We start from the raw sequence: 13261 nt of genomic DNA, 5'->3' as shown, positions 1-13261 counted from the left end.
GGATCGGTAAAAGGGTTGACGTTTTATACAATTTGGAATTTTTCAAAAAATGTAAATTTTTAAATTTTACGAAAGAAGCATACGAGAGTGGGTACATACATACACACATACACATACATGTACGTGACATTTTGAAAAATGTTATTTTATGTGGAAAAAGTGTGCAAATTGGCAAGTATGCAACTTGCACATTGCTTCCTCAACATATTATTTCGCTTATTAGATTGGTTTTTCAATTATGGTTTTCTCATAGAGAAAGCTTAACTTGCACATTGCTTGATCGCAATTTAATTTTGCTCATTAAGAATGTTTTAAAATTATGGCAAGTTAAGCTTCCTCTATGAGGAAGCCATAATTGAAAAATTATCCTCATAAACGAAATAATATGTTGAGGAAGCAATGTGCAAATTTCCACATTTGCACAATTTTTTTCGCTCATTAAGCTTTTTTTGAGAAAGCCGAAATTGAAAAACTAGCTTGCTCATAGAGGAAACTTAATAAGCGAAATAGAATGGTGAAGAAGCAATGTGCAAGTTTCCAATTTGTTTTATTTAATTTTTAACTAATTAACTAGTTATTACCCAACCTTGATAATAAATAATACAAAGTATATAAAATATACATATATACTATTTTTCCAGATTAACATATTCAAAAATAATTGACATTATGGCGAAAGAAACATATGAACCATGCATTAATATTGATTCTGGTAATGAAATCGTTATATCTGGTATTGCTGGTAGATTTCCAAATTCAAACAACATGAATCAGTTAAAAGAAAATCTATTCAACAAAGTTGATCTTGTTAGAGCAGATCATTGCCGATGGAAAATAGGTACTTATAATTTATAGTCTTGCATTTACTTATGATTGATTAATGTAACTAGTTTTCTCTTCTTCAATAAATACAATTACAATAGTTATATGTTATAAAAATATATTTTTTAATAAAATGTCACATTAAAAGTATACCAGAAATTTTATTACACAAATGTTATAATTTTTACGAAATTATTTAATTCGTCAGACCATCCGGATTTACCAAAACGCATGGGGACGATTAATAATTTGGAAAAATTTGATGCTGATTTTTTCAACATAAATTTCAAACAAGCACAGACGTTAGATCCTATGGCGAGAATTTTATTGGAACATACTTATGAAGCAATTATTGATGCGGGAATCAATCCAAAACAATTACGAGGAAAAAATACTGCCGTGATTATAGGAACATCTTTCCTTGACTCGCAAGAGAAATTTCTTTATGAGAATCTTCAGGTAAAGAAAATTGTTGATAATAAAATAAATCATTTATAAATATAGAGATAATTAATAAATATAGAGAGAAAAAATAGTTGAGATGAAAAATTATCGAATTCACATATGATATTCACATATGTTAACATTTGTTATTGCTATTTTATAATTAGATAGACGGTTTAAACATTATTGGATGTAGCAAATCTATAGTGGGAAATATGCTTTCATATTGGTTGGATTTGAAAGGACCATCTTATATAGTCGATACAGCATGCAGCTCTAGCATGTATGCCATAGCTCGCGGTTATGGCGAGATCATGTCAGGTCGATGCGAGGATGCGATAATTGCAGCCTCAAACTTATGCTTACATCCCAGTTTAAATCTGAACTTCTCTCGTCTTGGTATTTTTACTAAAATTAATTAATATTTGATCAGATCATACACGTGTGTGAGTGTATGTGTGGGTAAAGGTACATACTGAATAATTTTAGGTGTTTTGTCATCCGATGGTTACTGCAGGCCTTTTGATAGTGCCGCTAGCGGTTATTCACGTAGCGAAATCATATCGGTACTATATCTTCAAAAAGCAAAAAATGCTAAAAGAATTTACGCCACGTGTGAGCATATTAAAATGAACAACGATGGTTATAAGGAAGAAGGAATAACGTTCCCATCGATGCATGTCCAGAGTATTTTATTGAAGGAATGTTACAACGAGTGCGGAATATCACCAACATGCCTAGATTACATTGAAGCGCATGGTACCGGTACCAAAGCTGGCGATCCTGTGGAAGTCAATGCCATTTATAATGCTTTGTGTAAAAACAGAAAGACTCCGTTGATGATCGGCTCCGTAAAATCTAATCTTGGTCACACTGAACCAGCGAGTGGTTTCGCTCAAATCGCTAAGGTATAAATACGTAATTGTTTTGTATTATAATGTGTTTATAATGTTTACATCATTACAATGTTTTCATGATAAGAAAAGTAATATACTGTAAGTTTCGCGTGTATGACAAATAAATTTTATTTCTTATATGGTGAAGCATGGGAATTTTGATATGTTTATTATTATATAACAATTGATTTATTAATTATATTAATTATAATAATATATAATATAATAAAATATAATTAATATAATAAAATAACATTACGCGACATTAGTCGGATAATTTTTTTATACAAACATAAAAATATATATTGCTATATAATTAATTTTATTGAGTTTTTTTAGGTAATAATAGCATTTATATCCACACAAATTAAAATTTACTTATTTTTATTATTTTTTAATTTTTTAAATTAATTTTTGAATAAATTGAAGAAATTCTTGCGGTGATATATATAATAATATAATAAAATAACATTACGCGACATTATTACGCGGGATAATTTTTTGATATATATGTATACAAACATAAAAATATATATTGTTATATAATTAATTTTATTGATTTTGAAGGTAATAATAGCATTCGAAACTGGTCTTGTTCCACCAAATATCAATTATACATCGCCACGAGATGATATAGATGCCTTTGCAAATGGAAGCATCCATGTGGTTACAAAAGAACTGCCACTTAAGAATGGTTACATAGGCATTAATTCTTTCGGTTTCGGAGGATCTAATGTTCATTTGTTGCTAAAATGGAATACCAAACAGAAAGTTAATTACGGAGCAGCGAGCGATGGTTTATCAAGACTTGTGACTTTGTCCGGATGCACTAAAGAATCAGTAAACTCGTTTTTAAACGATGTTAGTAAATATTTCGAAAGTAATATTATATTCAGTAATTAGAAAATATTATATTTGTTGCAGAAATTTTAAGAAAATTGTTTGTTTTGTAGGTCGCTAATCATTCGACAGATGCAGAGTATATCCGTTTAATACACGATATTCATTCGGAAAATATAGATGGTCATCCATGGAGAGGATATATTATACTAGATACTTTGCAACAAAATTCAATAAGGGAAATTCAAAATAATCAGAATATTAAAAGACCTGTTTGCTTCGTTTTCTCTGCCTTAGGCACGCAATGGCCAAGGATGGGTATATATTCAATATTTTATATTTCACGTATAATATAACACATTGAAATAATAATTAAAATTTAAATTATCATTATCTCTAAATTATTTTAATAATTTAATTATCTCTAAATTTAAATTCTTTTAGGTGAAAATTTATTAAAATTTGATGCCTTTGCAAATGCTGTAAAAATGTGCGACATCATTTTAAAACCATATGATATAAATATCATAAACATTCTAACAAAACAAAACGGGTGTGAAAATGCTTTACACGCATTTGTCGGCATAGTCGCTATTCAGGTAAATATTATATAATATCATAAATGTTTATAAATATAGTTTATAAATATTATATAAATATATTATATAAAACTTATATGAAAATAGTATGTATTAACAATGCGAATAGCGTTTTTAAATATAATATAATAATAAAATTATCTTTATAAATTTTTATAGATTGGCTTAGTAGATCTCTTAACATCCTTAGACATTACTGCAGAATATATAATTAGTCATTCTGCTGGTGAACTTGGGTGTGCGTATGTCGATAAATGTATGACACTCAAACAAACTATTTTAGCGGCATACTTTATTGGTTTAGCTTCCATCGAAAAAACCACAATTCATAGTTCTATGGCAATTATAAATTTGGAGTATAAAATTCTAAAAAGTAAATGTCCTACAGATATCGAGATAGTGTGCAACAATAATCAAAAAAGCAACATTGTAAGCGGGCCACCGAGGTCCATAAAAAAATTTCTGAAAGAATTACAGGTATTATTTTATAATTTTATAATTTATTTTTTATTTTGACCTTCTGACTTTCTATTTTTTTTCTTAATGTTTTTTTTTTTTTTTTTTTTTCCATTAGATATATATTAAATTCTTATATTTAATTTACTTAATAATTGCTTGCATTAATTCACTTTGTTTTGTCAGATTAATAACATTAACGTAAAAAAAATCTCTTGCGATATACCATATCACAGTCGTTATCTGGCATCGGTGAAAAAGCAGCTTTTAATTAATTTGAACCAAGTAATACCGCGGCCGAAGAAACGAAGTCCAAGATGGATCAGTACTTCTGTACCTTGCACCGAAAGGTCCACTGAAGCATCGAAATTTTTTTCAGCAAACTATCACACGCGTAGTATACTAAATACCGTTCTCTTTGAACAAGCAACGAATTTAATTCCAAATAACGCCGTGACCATCGAAATTTCACCTGATAACATGCTACAGCTAATCTTGAAAGATTCGTTACATCCAAAAGTGACGAACATTGTATTAACTCAGCGCACTGAGCAAAATACTACGGATATAATTTTGCAAGGAATTGGAAAACTTTACAATTGTGGCTTACAGCCACAAATCGCTAATTTATATCCGCCAGTGGAATTTCCAGTTAGTCGAAGCACTCCTATGATCTCTCCGTCTATCAGGTACAATATAATTTTATAATCAATCTCTCTGTTATTTATATAAATAAGAAACATCTGGAGATACAAGCATATACATAATATATAAAATATTTTAATGCCATGTTATGTAGATGGGACCATTCTAAAGATTGGTTTGTACCAACTTATCAATCGCAGAAGCGTATACAATCCAGAGAAAGACACGTCGAAATCAAACTCAGCGACGATAGCTATGACTATATGGTCGGTCATGTAATTGACGGAAGAAATTTACTACCAGCGACAGGATATCTTGCACTCGTTTGGGAAACCATCGGCATGATGAAAGGGAAAACATACACAACTATGCCGATAGTATTTCGAGATATATGTTTTATTCGTGCTACTCATTTATCGAATAATGCTGTAAATTTGACGATTTCGATACAAGAAGGTATTTAAAAATTATTATTGTATTATAGTAATTTTAAGATCACTTTCTACTTCTTTCCTAATTATATGTAATATTGAATATCAAAATATTACAGACAGCGGAAAATTTGAAATTATCGAAGGAGATAGCGTTGTGGTAATAGGTACAGTACATACTGTATCAAATCCGGAACAAGAAATGATTCCGACTAATCTATTGCCGGAAAATGATGACAAAGAAGAAGAACGCATGACTGCTCGAGACATATACAAAGAACTGAAATTACGCGGCTACCAATACCGTGATTTTTTCCGCGGATTGAAAAGCGCATCTGTTTCAGGCGGAAAAGGACATATCGCTTGGGAAAATAATTGGGTAACATTCATGGATACTATGTTACAGTTACATATTCTTGGATACGATACTAGGGACTTATATGTTCCTACGAGTATTCTAAAATTGGTGATTGACCCTGTACTTCACATGTCAAAGCTGCGAGACGTGGTAACAGAAAAGAAACGTATGTACTTCATCAATTAAAAATTTAATAATTTAAAATTAAATAAAAGTGTTAAAAAAACTTATATTTTACCTATTCCATTATTCTTAATATTAAGTAAAAGAATCTTTTCATTGTTAGCGAAATTCCTACTTTGTCTCATTATAGAATTACCAGTACGAATATACAGAGACATAGATGCGATTATATCTGGAGGAATAGAGATTCGAGGTGCTAAAGCTACCGTGATTTCTCGTCGTAAATTAATCCAGAATCCCGTTCTCGAGGAATACCTATTTGTAGCTCATCATGATCGTGCGAAGATTTCTTTGGCCGAAGCCATCCAAATATCTATGCAACTTGCTTTAGAAGATCATCAGATCACTAAAGTGAAAGCCGTTGAACTAGTAGAGGATATCGATGATATAACATTGGAAGATTTATCATATTTATCATTGATTGAAACTCTTAGTAATATACCGCTAATACAGGCGAATATTACTTTATTAACATCATCGAATCGTTTCGATCAAGTAAAATTGCCGCAAAATGTTACAATCGGAAGTTTTAACAAATCATCTGTAGACGATAAAGTTTTAATAGCTGTCGGATTTAATCTTTTGACGAAACAAGAAAACTCGTTAGAACGACTTTTATCATTCGTGACAAAAGGTGGCTATTTATTGACGCGTGAAAAGTGCAACACAATTGATTACAACAAATATTTGCGGCAATACGAATTAAATGTTATTCTTGAAAAACGTACAGAGACGGAAATAATCGTGCTTCTGAAAAAAAAAGTTCAGATAAAGCAAACAACTATTGTTTATATAAATAATAACAACTTTAATTGGCTCGAAGAACTAAAATTGATTGTAAACGATGAGAATCAATTTAATAAAAACAATAGAGTCATAATTGTTGGAGAAAGAGAGTGCGGTTTGTTAGGTTTCGTTAATTGTTTGAGAAAAGAATCAGGCGGCAAATTCGTCAGAGGTATACTTATTCAAGATCCGGAGGCTCCTAAATTCTCTTTACAAAATCCCTTTTATATGCAACAATTGCAAAAAGATATATCTATAAATGTTTTGCGCTCTAACAAGACCTGGGGATCTTACAGGTACTTAAAATTGTCATGTACAGAACCGAAACCTGTAGCTGCCGCCTACGTCCGTCAAATGGTATATACCAATTTTTGCACAGTGTATCAATATTATGAATTTATTTTATTAATAATAATTTTCATTTTATGATATGCATCTTTGCTATTTAAAGTTTCGTTTTATACATATATGTTATACATAAAATGTTTTCTCACATTTCGATAGGTTCGCGGGGATCTATGTACATTATGTTGGTCTGAAAACGATATATCTATTGATTCTCATCGAAAAGATTTAATACATGTGGTCTATTCGTCTATCAATTTTAGAGACGTAATGTTAGCCACTGCTAAATTAAATTTACACCAAATGAAAATATCTCAAGGACGATTTCAAAGTACGTCTCTAGGAATGGAATATGTAGGATTCGATGTCAATGAACGACGCGTAATGGGACTTCGTGATAATAAGTAAATATTAGAATTATTCAAACAATAAATATATTACGTATAAAATAATATTGATTAACATTGCTCTCTCTAGATGTATAGCAAACGTCGTTGTCAAAGACAAAGATTTATGTTGGAACATACCTGATAGATGGACATTCGAAGAGGCGGCTACAGTCCCTTGCGTTTACAGCACATGTTACTTTGCTTTATATATTCGTGGGAAGATGAAGAAGGGCGATAAAATACTAATACATTCCGGTACTGGAGGCATTGGACAAGCAGCTATCCACCTTGCTCTTAATGAGGGATGCGAGGTGTTCACTACTGTGGGTACACCTGAAAAGCGAGAATTTATTAAAAAAACGTTTCCGACTATTATGGATGAGCATATTGGAAATTCTCGAGATACTAGTTTCGAACAAATGATAATGTCGCAAACAAATAATCGCGGCGTGGATATCGTGTTGAATTCGTTGGCGGAAGAAAAGTTAATCGCGTCCGTTCGTTGTCTAGCACGATGCGGTCGTTTTCTGGAGATTGGCAAGTTCGATCTCGTTTCTAACAATCCTCTAGATATGAGTGTGTTTAAAAAAGGCATAAGTTTTTACGGAATTCTACTAGACAATATGTTTGTCGGTCATCACAAGGCTAAGCCCCTATTGTGCAAAATGATGGCTGATGGTCTGAAAAATGGGGCCATCAAACCAATTCAGGTGAAAGTTTTTCCAAAAACAGAAATCGAAGCGGCATTTAAATACATGGCAAGTGGGAAACACATTGGAAAGGTGTGCTAATAGTATAATTAAATTCACAGTTTTTATAAATAATAGTATTTAACATTTTTTTTTAAATTTCTACGTCTCTAATATATATATATATATATATATATTTTTTTTTAGATAATTTTAAAGATTCCAGAGGAAAATCAATCTTTGAACGAACCTGTTCTCGCACATCGCCGTTATTATTGTCGCGACGATAGAAGCTACATCATAATAGGAGGTCTGGGTGGATTTGGTTTGGAGTTAACTGACTGGCTAATACTGCGAGGTGCCAAGAACGTCGTATTAGTTTCGCGAACTGGGGTAAAAAATGGTTATCAGCGCATGAAAATTTATTTGTGGGAATCCTACCGTGTAAATGTGCGCATTGTCAAAAATATCAATATCGCCAATCGCAACGATTGCCAACACCTCTTGCGAACTGCGGAAGAAAAAGCACCGGTGGATGCTATTTTCAACCTTGCTGTGGTGTTAAAGGATAATGTTCTAAAGAATCAAACCGCGGATACCTTTGCGGAATCTTTCAAATCGAAGGCCTGGGCAACGCAAATGTTAGACGAACTGTCCAGGGAGATATGTCCTGAATTACGGCACTTTGTAATGTTTTCTTCCGTTTCCTGCGGCAGAGGAAACGTTGGACAAACTAATTACGGCATGGCCAATTCCGTCATGGAGAGAGTATGTGAGAAGAGAGTGAGGGATGGATTACCCGGACTGGCGATTCAGTGGGGAGCCGTAGGTGATGTAGGTCTTGTTGCTGATATGATAGAAGAAGATAAAGAACTCGTTATCGGCGGCATCTTGCAGCAAAAGATATCCAGCTGTCTTGATGAGCTCGATGGATTTTTATTGCAAAGCCGAATAATCGTCAGCAGCATGGTCATAGCCGAGAAAAAAGCGGGATCTTTCGGACTTGACAATATGGTGGAAACTGTCGCTAATATTCTAAGTAAGTATTCGCATGCAGATTCGGATGTTAATTATTTCTCGTATAATATATATAATAAATCATATAATATATTTTTACTTTATATGGCAGATTTAAAAGACCTGAAGAAAATTAACCAAAATACATCTCTAGCCGAACTTGGAATGGATTCAATGATGGGTACGGAAATCCAGCAAACCTTAGAACGAGAATTCGATGTCTTTTTATCTATACCAGAAATACGAAATTTTACTTTTGTAAAGCTCATTGAAATGTCCAGCACTGGTAACGATAATACGCAGGGTGAAAAGTCAATCGATGCAAAGAAATCAAACTATATAAAATTATTCGGTCTCGTAAAGGACGAAGATTTTACGACAGAAATCTGTTTGGATTTTCCGGCTAAAGGAGAGACAAATAATATGATTCAAGTTTTTCTTATACCGGGAATCGATGGTTGTGCATCTGCTTTTAAACACTTAACATCAAATATAAAATTTTCGATGACATCCTTGCAGTGTACCATAAATAATATTAACGCTCTAAACACAATAACGGAGATGACCGATTATCATATAGAGGTATCGTGATCGTATTAATAAATTCATTTTATACAATAAAAAATTTTTTTTTTTTTTAAGTCTAATAGATATATTTATTAAAAATAAAATTGATACGAAAATTTATCGTGAATTGTTACAATATTTTTATAGCACGTATTATCAAGACTGAAAGATGGAAAAGATTTTGTAATGGTAGGATATTCTTTTGGATCTATCATCGCAATTGAATTAGCAAGAAGATTGGAAGCTATGAATTTTAAAGGACGACTTGTTTTCATCGATGGTGCTCCTGAACAAGTGCGAACATTAAACGAATTTTATTTCCCAAGTTCTAGCGATGCAGAACTTCAAATTAATATTCTGAAGATTATTATGGAAATTTATAACGTAGAAACCGATGAAAAGGTATAATTTATAACGTTTTTTTAGTATACGTGAAAATATATTTTTATTTACAAACATTACTATAGTAGCATCTTATCTTTCTTACAATTCTTTAATTTAGTCAACAATCACAAGTTTTTCATAAATTATTAGTTATTTTGAAACAATTATATTAAAATAAAAGTCCTTACAAGTTTTCGAAGTTATATTTAAAAACAGAATGTGTAAATTTGACAGGTTCTAATGGAATTAAAGGGATGTAAAACTTGGGAGAAGCGGTTTGATATTTTTGCCAAACACTTTTTAGCAATGAATACATTACTTTCACCGATAAATCTGAAAACACTGTGTACAACAGTGTATAAACATTCAGCCGCTATTCGACAATATGATCCTTCTACTTTATCGCGTATTAAATCGGCCATAACATTATTGAAAGCTATATCTCCGCATGCATATGAGATCGAAAAGGATTATGATTTGCATAAGGTATTTTCAGAAAAAGTTTTGTTAAGATTTATATCTAATAAATTATATTCAATAAAACTTTTTAAAATGAAATATATATAATATTTCAGGTAACTCAAAACAAAGTGGAAGTACATTACATCACAGGTGATCACATGACGATCTTAAGTAACGAGAAGGTGACTGCTGCGATTAATGGAGAAGCAATGTGAATTGTTATTATTATTATTAGGTTGTTATTATGAGTAATTTAAATATATAATTAAATTGAAATATTATTGTGTTTATAAGAAATATTAATTAAATATTAATTAAATTATTCATAATAACAACTTCTTATAACAACAGTCTTATAAACACAGGGTGACTGAAAAACTTTTATTTAATTTTAAATAACTTTATAAGATTCATAACAATAAAATTTGATTTAATTTTGAAGTATAACGGTTTAATTTTCATTGAGATATTTCTTAAGGGGATCCCTCGCGACTGTTTTTTTTACCGACGAAGCACTATTTTCGTACTTCTAGTCTCTCGTTGCATTGATTTGACAGAATTAAAATTGCTTCTCTACGATTGCAATACATACATCAATGATCTCAGCGAACTTCGATTTCATATGAAAAATAAGAAATAATTACAAAATTATAATTTTCGTTACCTCTCAGCTGTCATCCTAGCTGTCAACTCGTCATAATACGTGCTTTGTATAATAAATATACATTTTGTATGAATAAAAAGGCAAGTTCCCTGGGATTGAGATGCACGAAAGAAAGCACTGTTACCCTCTAAATCTGAATTAGAAGCTTAATATAGAAGTATAACTTGAACTACGATTCGCACGTATGTGTGCGTGTGTTGTAGGTGTAGTGGAGCAAAAAACAGCAGTTATTATTTCTCAAATATTCAGATAGAGGACGTTATAAATTTTCACGTGCGCTGTTGCCACATGGATCATTATTTTGTTTATAGATAAGAATCGCGACACACTCAATATTCATGTATATTATAATGTCGTTGAAAGCAAGAACGCGAGAAGGAATAGAAAGCAAACAAAAATTATTAATAAATATTTATAAATATATATAAATATATATAATATATATATATATATAAATATATAATATATATATATATATAAATATATAATATATATATATAAATATATACATATATATATATATTATATATATATTATATATTTATATCAATAAGATTATATAAAAGAAAATATAAAATATATTCAATAACAAGATTAATTGACTAGTTACAATAATACAATAATAGTACAGATATAGTATAATATTTATGGAGAAGAAACATTCTTTAAAATTTATACATTTATTTTATTTATGTATCTTATAAATAAAACAAATCTTACAACTGTACTGTTGATATAAATTGATTAATTATTTAAAATATTATATTTTTATCTATTATCAATAATATTACTTATATATTTTTATTAATATTATCGCAGATCTTTTGATGTATGTATTATTATGAAATTGTACATTTTCTTGTAATTCCATGTATTATTGCGTAATAGTGTCTGATAAAATATTTTATTATATTATATGTAATACTATTTTCACAATTAGAGTTTATAAAAATTATCACTCTTATGCTATTGTAACTAGTCAAATCTTATATATATATATATATATATATATATATATATGTTCTTATTTGTAGGGATGTGCCGGATATCCGGTAAATATCCAGTATCCGGATATCCAGCTACTTTTTTATTTATTTAGAATTATCCGGCTATTCAACCTATTCGGCCATTTTCCACAATCTGATGATTCAAAATAAATAATAAATATAAAATCGTATACCGTATATAAAACGTATTGATAAAAGTATTTATTTAGTTAAATTGACCAAAAATTTGATGAAATATAGGTTACCAAAATATTTCATCTAATTTTTGGCCATCTAACAATAAATACTTCTATTATTTAATTTATTTAATATAAATAAATAAATATTATATCAAATATAATATATACGTATATACGTATATATTATATACGTATTATTTATTTATTTAATATGGTGATTTTACTTAAAAAATTCAAAGTTTCAATTTTTATTAAAAATTTTTCTTTTTTTTTATTGCACGTTATAGCTTGCGTAAAGTAAGTAAACTTTTACTATATATAAACTTTTTTTTAAACTGTCGGAAACGTTTAAAGAATCGTGGCAACCGTTACAAGATGTATAAAATACACCCTGTATAAAAATATACAATAAATTAAATAATAAGTATTTATTATTAGATGGCCAAAAATTAGGTGAAATATTTTGGTGATCTATATTTCACCAAATTTTTGGTCAATCTAACTAAATAAATACTTTTATCAATACGTTTTATATACGGTATACGATTTTATATTTATTATTTATTTTGAATCATCAGATTGTGGAAAATGGCCGAATAGGTTGAATAGCCGGATAATTCTAAATAAATAAAAAAGTAGCTGGATATCCAGATACCGAATATTTACCTGATATGCAGCACATCCCTATAAATAAGTACATATATAAGATTTGACTAGTTACAATAGCATAAGAGTGATCATTTTTATAAACTCTAATTGTAAAAATAATATTATTTATAATATAATAAAATATTTTAAATCAGACACTCCCACGCAATAATACATGGAATTACAAGAAAATGTACAATTTCATAATAATACATTAAAAGATCTGTAATAATATTAATAAAAATACACTCCGTAAAATAATTGGGATCAAAATAAATTGTGTCTAAAAAATAGGCAAATTTTAAATAGCTGTAACTTTGTTTCAAAAAATAAGAATTTAAATTCTAAAAAAGGGTTTCAAAGCTTGAAATCTCTACTTTCGAAAGGTCACAGCAATTTATCATTTTCTTAAATTGTGGTATTTTTTATATACAGAAAACGACAAACTTA

General features: G+C 29.9%; 1 protein-coding gene across 1 annotated transcript; it reads left to right on the top strand.

The window, feature by feature from the left end:
• Positions 1 to 651: 651 nt before the first annotated feature.
• Positions 652 to 11364, top strand: LOC145945395 (fatty acid synthase-like). Its single transcript, XM_083054360.1, has 19 exons — positions 652 to 838; positions 1031 to 1281; positions 1434 to 1665; positions 1756 to 2174; positions 2730 to 3023; positions 3116 to 3320; positions 3447 to 3601; positions 3761 to 4078; positions 4244 to 4746; positions 4857 to 5158; positions 5253 to 5657; positions 5805 to 6817; positions 6965 to 7209; positions 7283 to 7976; positions 8091 to 8922; positions 9013 to 9482; positions 9615 to 9869; positions 10086 to 10337; positions 10427 to 11364. The coding sequence occupies exons 1-19, from the start codon at positions 670 to 672 to the stop codon at positions 10526 to 10528; spliced, it is 7116 nt and encodes a 2371-aa protein (XP_082910486.1). The 5' UTR covers positions 652 to 669; the 3' UTR covers positions 10529 to 11364.
• The last annotated feature ends 1897 nt before the right edge of the window (positions 11365 to 13261 follow it).

The sequence above is a fragment of the Prenolepis imparis genome, unplaced genomic scaffold, assembly GCF_030444845.1.
Source record: "Prenolepis imparis isolate NDT839.2.m4 unplaced genomic scaffold, iyPreImpa1.0 SCAF_14, whole genome shotgun sequence".
Classification (NCBI taxonomy): Eukaryota; Metazoa; Arthropoda; class Insecta; order Hymenoptera; family Formicidae; genus Prenolepis; species Prenolepis imparis.
This window is presented reverse-complemented; position numbering and strand designations above follow the sequence as displayed.